The 19838-nt window shown below is 35.7% G+C and overlaps 1 protein-coding gene across 1 annotated transcript in view; it reads right to left on the reverse strand.

Moving 5' to 3' along the window:
- Positions 1-19838, reverse strand: part of LOC145686875 (inactive peptidyl-prolyl cis-trans isomerase FKBP6-like) — a 45680-nt gene that overhangs the window by 4332 nt on the left and 21510 nt on the right. The window contains exons 5-7 of the mRNA XM_081760548.1: positions 15872-16069; positions 11944-12055; positions 5109-5213 (exon numbers count right to left, since the gene is read on the reverse strand). Of these exons, the coding sequence (XP_081616674.1) occupies positions 5109-5213; positions 11944-12055; positions 15872-16069 (415 nt within the window). The remainder of the gene's footprint in view (positions 1-5108; positions 5214-11943; positions 12056-15871; positions 16070-19838) is intronic.

Genomic DNA, 19838 nt, shown 5'->3' on the forward strand with positions numbered 1-19838 from the left:
GTTAGTATTCTATTGGTTTGTATAGTACACTATCTGTTTGGTCTTATTGTTTTTGTTATAAATATATATATTATACATATGAATTAATATAAACTATAATACATTGTTGCGGATGTCGGAGATTTACTATGTACTAATCCTTACGTCAAATTATATATATTTTCTACATCATTCTTGTACACTTCCCCAAATTATAATTGAACTCCTTAATTTTTGTAAGTCTTAAAGTTGTGAGTTTGGCAACAACGCACTCAAAGTAATAGGAGGGGATAGGAAGTCATAAAAAAGAAGAAAAAAAAATTGAAGGCTTCCCAACACACCTTGTTGCTTTCTGTTTAAAATATTCAGTCCTATTCCATTACTTAATGCAATGTTTTCAGAAGACAAAAGTACCTTGGCAAATGCAGAAAATTTTCTTTAGCTAAAGGAAACACACACGCTTTTTAATCCAAAGAAAATCGTTAAAAAAAATACGAGGGTTCCTCGCTATCATTACAACTGAAAAGATAGTTTCACAGTTTCTTTCAATAGCCGTGCGTGTTTAGTTCTTCCTTTCTTTCTTTTGAGATTCTAAACTTTTCCGCTGTTCTTAGTTTACAGTTTCTGTTTTAAGATTCATTTCCTTTTTCTTTAGGGCCGCGGTGGCTCAGTGGTGGACAAACACCATGTGTGCGCGTTTTCTCAGGGTTCTCCCATTTCCTCCCACTTTCTTCATTCCACCTTTTCATTCATGTCTCATCGTAACAGTCTCTTTAGCTTAGCCAGCATGAACGTGGAACGTAAAACTGAAAGATTTCATTTTTCCTTCTTTCTTCTTCAGAAGTCATGCATTAGAGAAAGTCGCTAGCTGACTGCCATTTGTATTTGACGATTTCCTAAACATTAAGGAAATGAATAATTTAAGTATTTTTCTTTTTCTAAGGGTACATAAATGCTACTAAAGTGTTACTACAATAGGTTACAGAGTTTATTCTTCCCAGTGTGCGTATTGACGGGGGTGTACCACAGATCTAACGCTGACAAAAATGCCCCCTTGAACATTTGTTTAAAATCCCTGACACGAATAATTTTTCTGCCAGTCTATATATTTTTTTCTTTGAATCTTCGTGAGGACAGAAACGGGAAACAAGGTGAACTCCTTCGTAGCTAAGCAGTTAGCGTACGCGCCTTTGGCATAGGAGAGCCGGGTTCGATTCCGGCAGGAGCTCATGTGGTTCGAATTCCACGTTAATCGGTAGGTCCCGTTTCATATAGCCTCGCTACTGAAAGGGACGCTAAACTCAAAATCAACTCAAGTCTACAGGAAATAACTTTTATTTTGTAGGCGAAAATACTACAATTAGGAACAAACTTTGTTCAAGAGACTGGTTGACCAGAACTCAGTTCTCCGTCCATCCTCAAGAAGAAAACATGCTTAAGGATTACTTGATGGATCACTACCAAATTGGTTCAGTATGCAGAGTAGAGGGTCAAAAGTTAAGACTCGAGTTCGATTACGGAAGCAATATTCAAACCGGCAGTAGTTGAAAAAAAATAATTACCGGTTTTTACGCTGCATTATTTCCTATTATTTTCATTATTCTTCGTAAAGTGATATATTTTTAGAATTATATTTTTTAAATTAATATTTTTGATTAATATCTTCATAAATTTGTACTTTTTTTTCAATTCTTCTTTTCTTATATTATTTCTATACGATTTCTCCTTTTCATTTATTACTACTTCATTCTATCACTCTTCCAACACCCACCTCTCATTCGTTTAGTAATTATTTTCAGCTTGGTAATAATAATACCATGTGATTCAAAATTTCAACACAGCCACTACCTGGATGCTACACAACCAAAGTTCTCTTTCTTCCTGCTTCTTCCCCTATCTAATGAAGCATTTGGGAAAAGAGTTTAGTATACATACTTTTACTGTGTATATTCACTATTTTTTTTTGGCAAAAGTACTTTATTATGAGGGTATTTCCGGTTCACAGCTGTCATCCCAAAATCTGCCATATTGGATCAAGGTCAATTTTCTTAAATGGAAAGGGGTATCAATGTAATACTAGAAAGTTCCCGTATCATGTAACACTAGAATGTTCCCTTTAACTCATTTACGTAATCACGTTTCACGTATCTAATGCTTGAGCGCTCTCAGCCAACAAACGAGAAGTTAAAAACAATCCTAACGTTTGGGAAACGGAGCAGCTGATGTTAACAAGCTCCAAATAAGTCATTAATTTCACATCTCTTTCAAACATCCTTAACAGTCGAACTGCGTGAAACAAGAAATGCTGACAAGCTTCGTAGTTGTAGGGCTAAAGTGCTATTGATGAGGAAATATTAACAATGCTCTTGGCAGAATGTACAGAGTCCAACGCACAGTACATGCTGTCTGTCAACAGAACCAGAGATCAGTCAGATTTCAATTGTATGGATTCCACTTGCAAATAAGTGGCATCCATTTAAAATCTAACTGCAGCAGAAACTTTTTGAGGACGAACCTGAAATTCTCAGCTCCAGCCTAACGAAGTCGAAAGAAGCACAAGAACTTACTTTTAAGTGTGTAGAACTTGTAGTTTTTATTACGCTTAAATACGAATTTGGAAATATTTTATGTTTGTTCTCAAGGAAAAAATGATTATAAATAAAAATTAAAATCGAAGGAATGGAACAGGCACATGAGGATATTATGGATTTCTTAAAACAAGAAACTACAAAGCATAAATGACTTTTCTTGAGGCGGGACCTATTTTCCTTATTAATGGAGGGCAATATAGTATCATACATGTGGACATTATTTTTTTATTTTTGTTTCCCTTTCCAGACCTTGAAGGTACGAAGAAACACAAGTCACGTTTCGCTCAATTTATATGAATCCTGATTGTTTTGTATTCTTATACTAGGTGTTGCAAATGTGGTAAACCCGTGTTTTGTTTATTACTAAAGCATCTTATACTATAACAGATATTTTATAGATATGAGAAGTTTATACATGGGATTATACATTTGGAAAATAACACTGGGTATTTGCCCATCATTCATTGTCACGATAGTAATGAATTCGCGAAACCACCCTTTTCCTAACTTTCTTTGAAGCTTCTTGAGAAAAACAACTAATTTCTATGCGCAGATTTTCTTTCAGAAAAGCTAAATTTCTTTGTTTATGCCTGTATACAATATGCTTAAGATAACTGGATGTAGGAATCAGGAGGGCTGAGAGACCTGGCAATCTCGGTTGTTACTTCGAAACTACACAAGATTTAGAAACATGTTTACATACATACTTGGATTGAAAACATTTTTACCGTATGCTTTGCTTTACAATTTGGAACCGACCTAGTTTTAAATAGGACTAAATAACGAACGAGTAGACCGATCTTATACGAACGAGCTGCCATTGTTGAATTTAATTTTACTCACGAACAAAGCATTGTGCTAGCTTAGATAGCATACAAATGAAATTAAATGTTTACATTACTTAATTAAATGAAATTTTAGTTTATGCACTTTAGACTATTAGAGCTGGGTGATTAATAAATGTGAATGACTGTGAAATTAAATTTCTCCCATCGCGAATTGAACCAGGACTACGTGCACCAAAGAGATATGCGCTAGCGATTAGACCAGGAGGACAGCTATTTAAAAAAATAACTACATATACTACCGAAGGCTATGCTAGTGACACACCCCAATCTGGACGCCGCGAAATATCTAAAAATGCACACATCATCGGTACCGGTAATGTGTGATGTACTTCTTCCGTTAAATGAAGTAGGCAAGGACTGGGACCATGTCATCCCTACCGGGGATACCTTCAAATCGACGACTAAGTTATGCCCTTGGGTCCAGGAGGTGACTGGTTGGACGTCGGTTGAACTACGCAGGGACAGGATCCAAGCCTCTCCCTTGTTGGCCTGGGGATCCTGGTTTGAGTTGGACTGTCGGGTTGTCATACCGTGAGATTCCGTAAGTTGAGGTTACGTTCTCCAAGAGATAGGTGAGCTTGTGTTATAACGCTCTGAAGACATCACTGCAACGTTGACCCATTCAAGTACTGGCAACATCCAATACTGTTTGACTTTGGGTACCTAACTGGAAATTATTATCACAGTATCTCTCCATGACTCAGTGGTAAAGCGCTCACATCTGGGGTTCCTAGTTCGATCCCAGCTTTCGCCAAGAGGGCTTTGTGATGGACAAACTCTGTATATGTATGGATTTTCTCGAAGCTCTTCAGTTTCCTCCCACGTTTTTTTTTTAATTCCACCATTTCGTTCATTATCGTCATCGCCATCTCCCTTAGTTTTGGAGCATAATCATGGACCTTAAACTTTTTTTTTTAATCCATCATTATTTCATGTAAATTGATGACAGGACTTTTCATTTATATTTTGTTACAGCCATTTTCAAACTGTGTGCCGCGACAAAGCCAGTAGTGTACCGGGAGAATAGACATTAAGACTAATTAATGATGCAGATCCCAATTACGGAATAATTATTTTTCATTTTCTGAAATAATATTTTCTGTTATTAAATTGCATTTCTCTTGTACAATGTAATTTTTCTGTATTATCAAAAATATATAAAATAACTGGCATTAGTAGTGCAAAAAAACTAAATTTTTTACAGGTGTTCCATACGATTTTAAATTAACGCAGTGTGCTAAAAACACAAAAATACTGAAATACTAAAATAGGCCGTTTTATTGTATCTAGTTTCATGTTTCACGAAATTTCTAATATCCTTATGTACAAACTTCCTTTCTTTGACTTTTGTTTTTTGTTTTAACCATTCCTTTCCTGGATATATACATATTTTGTCGTTTTTATACATTCAGTATGAGTTTAGTTCTTATTTTTTCGATCCGACTTTCCAGTGGGATTTTAATTCAATAACAAGTCTGATTTTTTGTTAATCTTCTTACGGAATGGTACTACTATGACAGACCAGCGAAGACCTACAGACAAGTTTTAAGTTAAAATTATATACATCAATGTGACCTTATTAACGAAAAAATTGCCGCACAAATAACACGAAAGTTTATCTTCTTACTTTTACTGATTGAAAAGCATAGCTAATTTTAGAACACAATACAACGAACGAAAAATATTTTACCTGTTTGTTTGTTGAGGTTTGGTTTGGTCCCTTTTCTATGTTTCCCATCATTCTAGAATACATTTCTCGCTCATCATGCTTAAATGCTTTGTACTTTTTCTCAAGCTAAAAAAAGAAAAAAGATACAATCGTTATTTTCCCCTTAAACACAACAACGTAAGTAGGATAATCAGGCAACAATATAAATATAATTTCTTTTAAAATTCCTATCCTTAAATGACAGTTCACTTTGTTGCAGTATTATATAAAACTAGCATCAGTACTACGTATAGGTCAGTAATCAACAAACCGCCGATCGCGAGCTACTAATAATTCGCGGGGACATTCTCGGCAGATTGCGTTAACGCTCTGGTTGCCTAACCTTGATCAGGGTTACCAATAAACAAATGTAAGATTTTTAAAATTTAAGTTGACAACAGTTCTTTTGGCTGGTAGTTCAGAAGCTTCATAAGTTTGGCGACACTGGTATAGGCACTTCTGTTCTTTGCTTCTTTTATATGACTTAATAGAGCACGAGTTCGATCATTATTTATAAATCCCAAGAAAGCACTCGACTGGAGTCAAACAAGATTTCACATCCTACTAACGTGTTTTACTCTTGAAGTGCCCTGGTTCGATTCCAGGCCATTTATATTCTGGAAGCAAACATCTCCATCTGGAGACGAGGCGTCTGAGGTTTTATCGGAGTTTTCCCGTTTTCTTACACGATCTTCATTGTATAAAATTACAAGCAATACGTACATCACTGTTAAGAATATATGCATCGCTGTTAGAACACAAAAAGAAAATAGATACGATTTGCTAGTGCTTTTTTTAAACGTATCAGTACGTAAACAAACTATATGCTCCAGAATAAAAATTATCAATGGCAAAGAGCGACACACTTTTAGCGCCACGAAAATTAGTTTGGTCGATTGTTTGAAAAAAATTTCACGTAAGAAAAGTAACATACTTCGGAGTTTGAGCCCAAGCACTTTATATTTACTTCCTCGTGTGGCCTCGGAATGGGACTAGAGGAAATTCCATATAAGTTTAATATGGTTATTAAGCAACATGAATATGTTGGATAGAGGTATGATTAACTTCACTTTTAAATAGTGGACGTTTCAATAAACATTTCAACAAAATTTAACTGCAAATTTGACAACAACAAATCAATACCTTTAACATACAAAGTTATGATAACGAAGAATAAGTCTTTCTGTAAGATATCGGAAACGTCCATTACTAGGTGTAGTGCTCATATCTATGTTTTAACAAGCATATGAGTTAATCATTAAATTTACACATTTTTTTAAAGTTATAATTTCCAAGTAATTAACTATTCAATTGGGATTATAATGCAAATTTACTGAATTCATTTAATTGATATACTAATAGCCCATATGGCCATAACTAATAAGATATCCCCAATCAAACCCAATATTCTTATAGACAACTACAAACAAAAAGAAAAATAAAGAGGAAAAATCTAAGTAATTATGAGTAAAGATAACTTATTAATGTATGCTGATATGGACTAGATACAACTTAAAATTTCATTATCCACTCATGCTATCAAAAGAATACTACATCTGAACAAAGAATAGAATTTCTATTTTACTTTTTACTGAAACTACATATCCTTCTATTCTCGTTGACTTCACAACCGCAAATGCAACTGTCTCCTGGCTGAGTTGTATAACATCAGTTCAACGAGTTCACAAAACTCCTGCTAGATGACACAGTAGTAGACTATCAAGAGAGACATCATGCGGTGTCACTGATCACTATTTACTCACTACCATTAGATGACCACAATCTTTCTTTCTTTTCTTTTTTTTTTTTTTAAAAAAAAAAAAACAATGTTAAGTTACATAATTTATCCTCCCTCAAATATTTCATTTTATGCAAGTGGACAAAAGCCCCAAACATATCGTCTACTGATTGATATATCATCTTTTCACAGTATTAAATTAAACAAAAATTAGGGTTGGCATTAATTATGAGTTTAACCATACTGTGTACTGTCGTCTTACTAGTAGAGGGAGCTTCAGTGTTCATTTCAATTTAATAGAAGGCACGGTTATCCTACAGCATCAAGTTTTAGGTTTAGAAATTAGATTTTCTCGAAAACTACACATGAGAATTGACATTCACATTATTTTGTTCAGCCAAATTAGATATATCAACTGGTAGTCTCATTTTTAAATATTCTTTCATTATACGCTAACAACATTGTAGAATTCCCTTATAGTTAATATCTGTCTCCTTGAACCAACACGGTATAACCATGGAGAGCACACCTACAAATTTTATTCCATTCCTATACTATCATATGGTGTTCCCATGTATTTCAATAAGGGTATGAAGAGAGGACCGCGGTAGCTCAGTGGTAGAGCGTTCCCTCTGGTGCATGGGGTCCTTGGTTTGATCCCAGCTCGCGCCAAGTGAGCTTTGAGGTGGACAAACACCGTGTACGTGGGTTTTCTCGGGCTACTGTTTCCTCCCACTTTTTCATTCATTTCTCATCATCACCGTCTCCTTTAGCCTAGCCGGCATAACCGTGGGAAGTAAAGCTTAAAGATTTCATTTCATATTAATTACGAGTATGAAGAGTAAATAAATGGGGAAGTCTATATGCAATTCTAGTGCGTAGGTATACACCATGCGGATCGCATTCTTTTCACCCTCACTCCAGACAGAATGAGAAAAGCTAGTATGTCGGCTAGAAAAGCTAGTATATAGTGAAGTGAATGCGAGTTACGGTAAAATTAACTGACTTTAACTTCACTTTTCCGGATCAATGCTAATTCATTTCTATTGTTGGGGGGCACGGCGGCTCAGTGGTAGAGTGTTCACCTCTGGTGCTTGGGGTCACTGATTCGATCCCAGCTCGCGCCTGTGGACTTTGTGGTGGAAAACACCGTGCTCGTGGGTTTTCTTGGGGTTCTCCCGTTTCCTCCCACTTTCTGCATTCCTCCATTTCATTCATTTCTCATAATCACTGTCTCCTTTAGCCTAACCGGCATAACCGTGGGACGTAAAACTGAAAATTTCATTTCATTTTTTCTCATTTCGATTGTTATACAAACGCGGCATATGTTAACCAGTGCTATTAACATTATTCGAATATTTTTTCTTTTGTTATTTGTTTTCAATATTTGAACCATTGTTCGTTATCCGAATAATGAATATCTGAAAAGTCTATTATTCGAATTTTAAGAGTATTATTGTCCACTGCAGTTAACGAGTGAGTGTGCTAGTCAGTGGTATGGAAACAACTCGCCAATATGGATAGAAGCCGAGTGTGACAGGGTGGCCAAAATTGGCTACTGTATTCGGGTATTCCCATGGGCACACAGTAAATGAAGTGTTGGTGTAGCAAAGCGGACTGCCCAACACGTCTACAGGGAATAGACGAACATGCAAAATACCATCAGAACTATAGTCACAAAAAGATCCTATCCCGGAGAGAACACAGACGAAATTTACGCTTCGAAGAAAGAAAGGAGAAAAAAAATATGACAGGAATTGTTGCAGTCCATTAATGCAGGTCAATTCCAAAAAAATTTACGATAAAACATTCCGGAAGAAACTTCAAGAAAAACAGTGTTCAAGAACACAGCCACATGACTGTAATGGAGTTAAAACTTAGCTGGTCCGACGAGCCGTTTTGGTCGATATTCCAATGATGCAAGGTGTGAAGTGCACCGAAAACACTTCACTCGGATTGTCTGGAGAGTAAATTCAATCTAGACGAGATTTTCTGATGGTGTTCTCAAGGACGAGTGTTGTCATTTGTCTTCACATGTTTATGATGAATATACATCGAAAATACCAATTTTCCATGATGACAACTGCTGTTTGAGGAACAGTCCAGCACAATCTACTTCGTATGGTCTTCAAAGTTCCCTATAAAGACAATCGAACGTCTGTGGGACTACTTTGAGATGCGGATGTAATGCAATTATAGTCATCCCCATACTTTGCTTTAACTATGTGATCTACTGATGAGCGAATGGATTTACATCGATGTAGCATACCTGCAATACCTTGTGGAGTCACTTCCATACAAGATACAAACTTTTACCCACCCAGAGTTAGTGTTACCAGGTATAAAATTTTGCCGAAGTTATTAATTTTTTGTTCGTGTACTTATGCAAGTGGATCATTTATCTTGAAATGCCCTTGTACCTATTAAACTAATAAATTATATATATATATATATATATATACGAATCAAATATCGGCGGATTGTTTGACATCCTCTAGTACCAGATTAGCAGTCTGCCAACCCAACGAAGTCGTATTTTTCAAATGGCACTACAACAAATTATTACATATTTCAAATCTACATATCAAACGAAAACATATAATACCACATTTATTATTCAGTTACGCACTAAGGAAATTACAGAATAGCAAACATCCAAATTTCCGAGGCCTCTAACAGTAACAACCCAAGTGAGGCGTCCTGTACAATGCACATCTTTCATGTCGAATAGTATTATCAGACTTTTCTGAAAAGGTTTTATTTCGAAAAGGTTTTATTCATCATCCCCAATCACATTGATATTTTTAATAGATGTAAAGATCATACATAATGCCCTCTGCGTCAATCTGATATTTAAAACCGTTCCGGAAATATCATAAACATGTTTGCACCAATTTAATATCTAAATTGTTCCGGAGACATAACGAAGATTGGTAAGTTTGCAACGTTGCTTAAAATTATATAACTGCGAGAACTTGCTTATACAACTAGCAAAAACTGTTGTTGTAATGTTATGAAAGCAAAGGAAAACAACAATCATTATAAAAACTTTGGTATAGTGTTTAAATGACATATTTATGCAATCTCTGCCATGTTTTTCATACCTTTGTAATTAGTTGATATATCTGCTGTTATTATTATGTTACATATTCCTTACGATTATTCCTCCCACATACTTTTTATCCTGCCTCATCTCTTATTTATTATTTTTCGTTAATTTCTTTGGTTTTCATTTTCAATTCTTTTTCCCTACATTAGAAAAATTTTCTTTCATTCCTTTGCTGTCCTGCTTTCCTACCGATCTACTGTATCCGTTCCTCTACTGAACTTTCCCTGTACTTACAACTTAATACTATCATGTAAAGCTGCATTCCAGCTGGTGCGCATTTGGATGCTTCTCAACGTTTTCTTTGTTCTATATGTGCTTATGAATTTAATGGAAACACCTGAATAAGTGCAACCTAACACATTAATATGGGCGTTAGACCATTTTTCGCTCTCCAAGAGGTCGTTAATGTTAGCAAGTGTAATGTTTCATTATTCCACGTGTAGAGCATGATTAAGTTCCGTGAGAGAGGATGGGGGTGGAAACTGCAACGGATTGGTGTCTCTGAAACGAACTTCGGACTTTCAATTAAGGTCCCGGGAACGGGCGGGCCAGACGATGAGTTTAACTTCACTTCGATATTCATCAAACTACGCCACAAGAGCTCAAGCTGTCAATGAGCACATTATCATCCTGGAATACGGCATCATTGTCTGGAAATAACATACGAACTATAGGATACACATGGTCTGGCAGTATAATCACGGGCAGTGACGCAGCCGATAAGCGTCAGCACAGGACTCAAAAAAGGACATTATGGCCTACACCATTACCGAACTGCTGTCATGTTTCACAGTTGAGCGAAGACGCTGCGGATCATATCCTACTTTCGGCGTCCGTCACATATAAATCAGTCCTGGGTTTCAAATAAGGTGAACGATGACTCATCTGACTATATCACACGTTTCCAATCATTAGTAATCCATGTTGCATGTTTATGGCACAACTGAGGCCGTGTTATAGCGTTATGGTACTTCATTAGCAGTTTTGTCCGTGCACCCCGACTCTGTATGTCCATGTTATGTCGATTTGTTTCCATGTCGGAATATGATTCTCAATACAGGCTATGGAAGGTAAAACTTGAGTTCCTCCCTCGCTTGCACTGTAGTCACGCAATAGCTGAGTGACAACCCACTCTGATGCTCGTGGGACCAGTCATTGAGGGTTTTCTTCCGACCATTATTCCTCTTCGCTGATGTGGTTTTACTATGGGTTTCGTAAACCATCACCTTGGACCTGCCCTTCGCGATACATTCAATAACATTTGCCACTTTTGTTACGTTTGTACCACATAACCGAACGCCATCAATTTGCCAACGAAGCTTGGCGTTTCCATTAAATTGATAAGCATCTGTGTATATATATAGTTGATCTGACATTCTGTCTTAATTCGTGGAACATCTTTTGAGGCGCGTAAAAATCCCTTCTTGGTTTTCTTTATTTAATTTATTTTTATTTTATTTTTCTAAGATGCTGCAAAGATACTGCACAAAATGAAATGAAATATAGGTTAAATGTTTCCTTACGACATTCCTTTTTCTTTGGAACCTATAAAGATGTGTGTTTTGTATCTCAAATATATTTCGCGTATATTATTTATATATGTAAACGTACTTTTTTCTAGAATGGAAGAAAGTAGAAACGCTTTCAGTCTTGACTGGTAGACTCATAGGAAAACGACCATTAGGAAGACCTAGGCGCAGATGGGAGGACAATATTAAGATGGATCTCGCAGAGATAGGAATACAAAGTAGAAACTGGATGCAATTAGCTTAGAAGTCAGTGGAGAGCTTTTGTGAACGCGGCACTGAACCTCCGGGTTCCATAGGCCATAGAGTTAGTTAGTTTAAACGTACTTTTTTAAAGTATTCAATATTTTTTAAACACATACTTGATGATTAGTTTCTTGCATATGAAATCATTTTCTCTCTCATAAACGAAAGAACTAAAATGTGATTATTTTCGTTACATACCTTTTCTAACGCTGCATTGACATCCTTGTTATGAGGTTCTAAACGCTGAGCACGTTTCAACTCTTCTCTCGCCCGTCCAAACTCGCTGAGACTTAAGAGGGCTTTACCGTGCCTTGAAGAAAATAGGAATATAAATATTTTAAGTAAGAACTGGACTCACGCAACAATGAACACATTTACTTAACACATAGAAAATACATTTTGAAATGGCAAATAGTACGAAAGGAAGTCGTAAGGTTCCCTAATGTTTAGTATACGAAATTGTTAGTGAAAATTTGAGCATGTGCAAGACTTTTGTGAAGCTGGTGCCAAAAGTGCTGGATGATAGACAAAAGAAAAAAAACGACTTGATATTTCCCGTTAAATGTTGAAGCAAATGGGGAATGAACTGGACTTCGTTAGTGGCACACCAAAGAGTCCCGCGTCCCAAAAAGGCAAGGATGTCCAAGTCCAGGATTAAGACAATCCTCATTGTCTTCTCTAACAAGAAAGGAGTGGTACACAAAGAATTTGTCTCAAAGGAAGACTGTTAACGCGGTTTACTACGTGGAAGCCCTCAAATGTCTACGAGACAAGATTCAATTGGGTCCGACCGGAAATCGTCAATTGCTGGAAGATATATCAAGATAACGCATCGTGTCACGCCATGTTCCTTAGAACGTCATTAGTGGCTAGAATCGGTGTTGCTACGTTGCCGCAGTCACCATACAGTCCCAACTTGAGTCTAGTGGGTTTTTTTGTACTCCCCAAGCTTTAAAAAAAAGGTTGAAAGGTCGCCGTTTTAACGATGTTTTGGCCATCTAAGCAGCAACGACAGGCGTTCTGAGGGGGTTATTGGAAGCTGACTCCCAGGAGACGTATGATGCGTAGAAATCGCGCTGGCAGCGGCGTATCTATAGCCAAGAAAAGTACTTTGAAGAATTTTAGCAAGTTATACCAATTGGATCAATAAATTTTGTTTTCTGGACCCTGTCTCATTACTTTCCGGACAATCCTGCAGGCTCTATAAAGTTATTTGAGGACCATTTTAATGCAATCTATTGATGAAAAGTTAATAGTAACAGTGTTTGAATTCAGATGATGATCATCTTGTTGGCCATAGGCTTATGTGAAGCTATTGGAGACTTTTACATTGAAATGTTTATCTAAATACTCTTTCAATGCGATCCGTTAATGAAAAGATAGAACAGTCAATGAGCTGATGTTTTACTCCTTTTAGCTGGCCATGGACCTACATTAAGTCATTGAAGGCTATAACATTGAAACGGGCATTCAATGCCAATGCAGTAAATATTTACTCCTTTTGGTTGGTTATAGGCCTACGTTAAAACACTGAGTTTGAATTCAACATGCTCGTTATTTGACCAGCAAACATAAAACTAATCGAAGGTTTTACATTACGTTTATATAAATGTGCTTTTTTATCTCAAATCATTGATAAAAATAATTACATTTGAAGTCAAGCCTACGAGCATCTGCCTCCCCAAAGAATTCGATTTCATCCCAATTTTCAATATTTGAATGAATTAATTAATCAAAAGACAACTGAACAAAACATTCTCTAAGATTTTAAGTACAAACCCTTCTTGTTCATCTATAAGGCTTCTGTATTAAATTTCAGGACTAGCCAAAATTTCAATGGTCAACCAAGATCTAAGTAAATGAACGATAATATTGTTACAATCTATAAATAAGATTAGTTTTTAACCAAGTTTAAAACACTATATGTTTCTTCAATGTGTAAGGGTACTAACTGCATGATACCAAGTTCGGTTTCCGGTGAGGTAATCTTATGTAGATCTAAGGTAGGACATAATTCTTCCAGAGCGAAGTGCTAAAGAATAATAAACGATAAAGTGCCGCTAATTTTGTTGTTGAAAGCCGACGCTGTTCGAAGCCTATGCATCCTTTAAATCAAGTCTTATGTAAAGCTCCGTGATCGATTTTTATTTAGACTTCATGGACATCATAGAAAAGGAACTCCCCTTGCACCTGGTGCTTTTGTATTCCTATTAAAACTTCATACTTTTATATTCGGTCCTCGCAGCCTGGAAGAAACTACCGAGACAGAAACTACAGAAGTTTTTAGTTCTGTAATAACGAAACACTGAAAGGGTTCAAAATGCACTAAAATATTTAACTTTTATGAGTACCAACTATGTTCATTCATTTTAAACGTGTAAAATGTGTTCTTGGAAAGATATGTGTTGTTTACGATATTTTTACTTCTCACTAAATTGTTTCACGGTGTGCACTATTCCTTTGACCTTACATCACAAGTCAAAATTTCAAGTATCTAGTTTAAGAGAATTGGCCTGGGCGTTAATCAGTCAGGACTTCTTATATTTATTTTTCGACTTCTGAGTTTTTCTTAAGTCTCACCTCTTAATATGATTCCATATTAGGCCAAAGTAACCTATGGGAAAATATTGGCCCAACTGAATAATGTTAAATGGTGATCCAATCGACTTCAAGTTTTAAATGCATTTACAGTATACAATTTGAGGCAAAGGTACTTTGCAAGTTCGGAAAGACAATTTGAGTTAATAAACAAATATTATGAATGCAATAACTATTAAGTGATTAAAAATAAGTTGGAAAAAACCTCAGATATGTGTGTGTGTGTGTGCACAAAAACTACCCCCATAAAAATGTCACATAGTTCTAGCTCCATTACCTTTGAAGATATGGTGTCACTTTCAATATCCGTTCCGAAATTACAAGGTATCTTTGTATTGAGTACTGTACGTAAATGCATTCAAAATTTGAGGTCACTTGGGGCACCGTTTGATGTTATTTAATTGAGCTGATTTTTCTCATGGGCTAATTTGGTCTGACATGGAATCATTTTAGGCGTGTCACTCAAAAAAGTTTTGTATACATATAGACAATGAAATTAAGTGACACTGAAAACTAAGCACGAAATCTTTACAACTAGTAGGTTTGGGAGAAAAAGAGTTAATAAACTTTATTCACGAGTATTTACGAGTTAAGAATGACAACTCTACCCAATTTTAGAACATCCTCTAAAAAGGGATTTCGAAAACACACTAATCAGTCATTCAAGAATAGTATTTGACATTTATGACACCAGTGTCGCTTGGTAGTCAATATTTTGTCGACGTTGCTTATCTATCATCCCTCCACCTGCGTCAGTATTGAATCCGTAGAAATGAATAACAAATTTGTATTTTTTGAAACAAAAAGCCCCGATATGCCAAATTTCATAGTTTTATGTTTAACAGCTTAAAAAAACAGCAACTGCAAAAGATCTCCACTTCAGGGTGGATATTTCCAAAATATGTGTCAAGTAAATGAAACTTCACATACTTCACATCTTAAAGCGCCCATATACAAAATTTTGCGCTTTAGTGTTAAGAAACACGTGACAGAAGTGGAAAATCTATTAACCTCACTATTTCCAACCATATCACTTTGAGTAGAATTTTTTAAACTTTCATCTTTACCCTTAACGTAGATCTAAAATGGGCTTTTGCACAAAACTTCAAATTCTTAGGCCCAACAGCATGGGAGATCTGAGGTGACAATCTAATCTGTATCTCATCTCTCTTTTACAGGTATCGATTAAGAGCCTTATTTACGTTTCCCTTATTTTTAGTATCACTCTGAGTCTTAGTAGTTCGTGTTCTGGCCTTTGGTGCGCACAACTACGTTCAATTCCCGAAAGAACCTGTAGTTCGGATCCATCTTAAACTGTAAATTCACATTTCGCATAGTCTTGGTATTAAACAGCTAAACTGACGAACAAATAGAACACTTAACTTCACACAATGATAACTGCAACGAAGTCATTCAAAATAGTTACACATTACTTCTTCTTTAATATCATTTAGAATTAATGTAAAGTTTGGAAAATTAAAAATAAGCATATGTTAATATAATCAGAAAACAAAGAATCACAACTTACTGGTATCTCGCTTTGGCATTACTAGGTTCTATTTTCAAAGTTTCTAGACAATGTTTACAAGCACGTTCTGGCTCTCTTAAACGATTAAAACAAACGGCCAAGTTCATGTGAAGTTTCGCTAGCAATTTCTGCTGTTTCTTCTCATCCTCATCTGTTTGCAGTCGGCATTCTTCCAACAATCGAATTGCCTTATAATATCTTTAAAAATAAAATAAAATAAAAAGAATATCAATTACTTATTTAAAACTGTTGCCTGAAAATCTTTCATTACTATCTTGATATACATTATATAATACAATATAAAGGTGTAAATTTTTCAGTTTAACGTCCCACGTTTAACGTTTATGCCCTTAAGGCTAAGGGAGATGGATGATTAAGGCAAGTGAATCATGATGGACGAATTGGTGGAGTAAGAATGTGGGAAGAAGCGGAAGTACCTCGAAAAAAAAACATCGACACGATGTTGTCCACCACAAACTTACTTCGCCGGGGACCGAACCAGGAACCCATGCATCAGAGATAAGCGATTACTGAGCACCGTGTCTCCCAACATAAAGGTGCAATAATTTCAAGTAGGATCTTATATTTTTCCGCTCTAAGCAACATTTCTTAACTACAAGTAAGAGGCTATATGACGTCATATACAGTTGTTTAGAAACAAGTATATATTTTCTTTGCCAATACGATGTGGTCCATGAGTCAGTTGGCACTAGCAGTTCTTGAGACTGGCTTGATTACCACAGTAGTTACCAGATAAAGTAGTAGCTCCCATAATTCAGTTGACACTACCAGGTCGAACTCTCGTGTGAGATACAGTTATCTGCGCCCTGCTGTTGTTACTGCTAGTTGAGAAGCAATAGCTAGAAAATTATCCATATAGCAGTGTGTTTCTGTACTGCAAATGTGGAAGAAACATGATCGTAATCACAGTGATGTTGAGTTTGTGGATCATTTTGAAATCACTGCAGCACCCTCTCGCGACATCTGAAATAACTAATTCAATTTGTAAATATGCATTTGAAAAACTATATTCTGAAATTTATTTTACAGAATTCGTGCTTCAGTTTTGGGAAGTGCATCTAACAGAATGGAAGCCAATATGAGCATCTTCTGTATGTAAATCTTGTATACTTGAGCACTATTTTTCTTTGAGAGATTAAAACATGCTATATGTATCACTTTTGATTTGTATTTCACCTCTACATTAAAAATTCAACTTTGCTAATTTATAGACCCCCTTGTATTTTGAAATGGGTATGTTTGAATGCAGTTCTCTGTAACAAACAGAATTATATAATTTAAAGACACCAGAAACACGGAAAATGTCTCAACATGTTTACATTTATTTTACGTAGCTGTAATAATTATTACAACTTGAATGTTGTACAATAGATTCAAAAAATTCTTATTAAGGCAGAAACTCTTTTTTATTTGTTCAGAAGTTCGATAATTTGATAAAAGTTCGACAGAAACAAGCGAATTCCTATAATACTATTCTTCGCACATATAAGATTAAGAAATCGTAAGCGAAAGGTTCAACTTTGAGCAATTGAAGTTAGGCAAAAACTCCATCAACGTTGTTTTTTAAGAGGGTTTAACCAGTGGCCTATATACACTGGTACATTGCGTGGGATTTCTCACGATCCACTGCTTTCTTCATTCTGTGATTTCCTTCACCTTTTTTAGCCTCGGAGCATAATCGTGGTGCGTTAAACTAAGAAAAAAGAAAGAGTTCAACAGTAGTGTGCAGCCAAGGACGTGATTCGAAACAATGCACAATAATATACACATTAAGAGGGAAAGAACTATAAATTTTGTCATCTACAAAAATACAGATAGTCCTCAAATTTTTACAGAGAACTGTGATTATTTCTAACTGACTATACAATATTACAGGAACAATGTTATACCACTACAATGACTCAGTGTATTCTATAACCACTGTAGATATTCTCCCACAATTATTACACAACTTACATGTGAATTACATCCACAAAAGAGAAAATAGGAACGTGTGAAAAGATGCAATTAGAAAGAGTAAAATTTGCAACTGTCATATATGATCTCGATAAACAGACATTCTGCCTATTCTATGTTTGACGGAATGATGTCTTGAAGTCTTATTTATGTACCACTGAGATTTTGAAGAACGGGACCCACTATTTAAGTGAGAGATATTTTATCATCCTGCGAAGAACAGGCCCTACTATCTAGTCTCCATGAAAACTGGATTACAAGATAACAGACTTCAACTCCTGATTTATTGAAGGAGTTCAATAAGCACACACTACAAAAAGATATCAGAAAATAAAATGTACTACTTTCTACTGGGTACTAACTTGGCGATTACCTACGAGAATCATGGGAAGTGGAAACGTATAGATACATTCAATTGTAAAAGAAACCATCTAAAAATTAAATCACATTCTTTAACCTAAAGATCAGGATGTGTCTAGTTGAAAAAAGTGCAACCTCTTTAGCCAATTTATTTTCGAATATTGAATGGTCAGATCTCATGACTTTGAGAAAGATTTTAATATGTGTAACTTTGCCACATATATATGTGAACTCATTGTTAAATACGCTCATCCCTCTGTTTTACGGACCTCGTTTTAAGAGATTTCTGGAGCAGCCGAGACAGTTACCTCTAAGTCAAGTCCGAATTCGAAACAAAATGTCGAATTTCTTTATTATAATGTATATTTACAGTGTTCAGGTATATTTCACTGCCACATTGAATAATGGGCTTGATTAAAAGTACATTATTGTATAATTCCCCTTTCTTTCGTAATGTAGTTGTCGATATTAGACATTGCATACTTAGTATTGGATGCAACGAACAAAATCTGGAGCAGCAGATTTAGTTCCAAAGCTTTGATTCTAAACTAAAAATGCTAATTTTCTTTTAATTAAAGTGTATATTTACAGTGTACAGGTATTTTATAGTTGAATTGGATAGTGTGCTTCATTAAAGTACAGTAATGTATTATCCCTCTTCCTTTCGTAATGCAATTGTAGATATTAGCCATTGTACACTTGGGATCGGGAGCAACATACAAAGTCTAGAGCCGATTCAATTTCAAAGTCCTGATTCTAAACTAACAATGTTGAATTTCTTTATTATAGTGTATAGGTATATTTTACACTGTCAGATTGGATAGTGCACTACTGTATTCCTCTTTCTTTCGTAATGTAATTGTGTATATCAGTCACTAAATACTTAGTGACGGAAATTACGGTCAATCGGCAACATCGAAACAATGTTTATCCCTTCCCTCTTTTTATCCATTAAAATTGACTCTGTTGCACTCCAAGTTCTTTTATATATATATATATATATATATATATATCAAAGATATAGAAGGTCGTTTCAAGTTTATGGCAAGGTATTCGATTGTTAAGTAGCCGCACGTGTGAACAGGTCCGAGAAGTTATTGCGGGTAAATAAGCACTCACTTTACTCACCTGTATCTTCTTAAAAATAAATCCAAATTGTTAACTGTATGGTGCGTCTACAGTTACTATTTTCCTACTATATATATTTCGCAAACCCCATTGTTTATTCATACAGTCCTCTCGACCATTTCTTGAACTGCTACTTAACACAGTTTTCTTCTTGTGTTAACTTAAGATCGATCTGATTTTCAGTTTAGCGTCCCTTTTAGCAGCGAGGCTATATGAGACATGGACCTACAGCTTAACGTGGAATCCGAACCATACGAGCTTCGGCTGGGAATTGAACCCAGGTCTTCCCATCAAAGGCGCGTACACTAAGTGTTAGCCAAGAGGGAGCTCAGCACTTAATATCGAAATTTAATAGATAGTATAACCTTTTTACTTTTCTGAGGAATTGGAAAACTGTACACAGAACTTCCATCTTCCTTGCTGATGCGAAAAGTGGCATCCATCTTTCCTACTGAAAGAATAAATTATGAATGTTTCAACAAGGAAGATGGAAGTTCTGTGT

Source organism: Thermobia domestica, chromosome 1, assembly GCF_964235325.1.
Source record: "Thermobia domestica chromosome 1, izTheDome1.hap1.1, whole genome shotgun sequence".
Taxonomy (NCBI): domain Eukaryota; kingdom Metazoa; phylum Arthropoda; class Insecta; order Zygentoma; family Lepismatidae; genus Thermobia; species Thermobia domestica.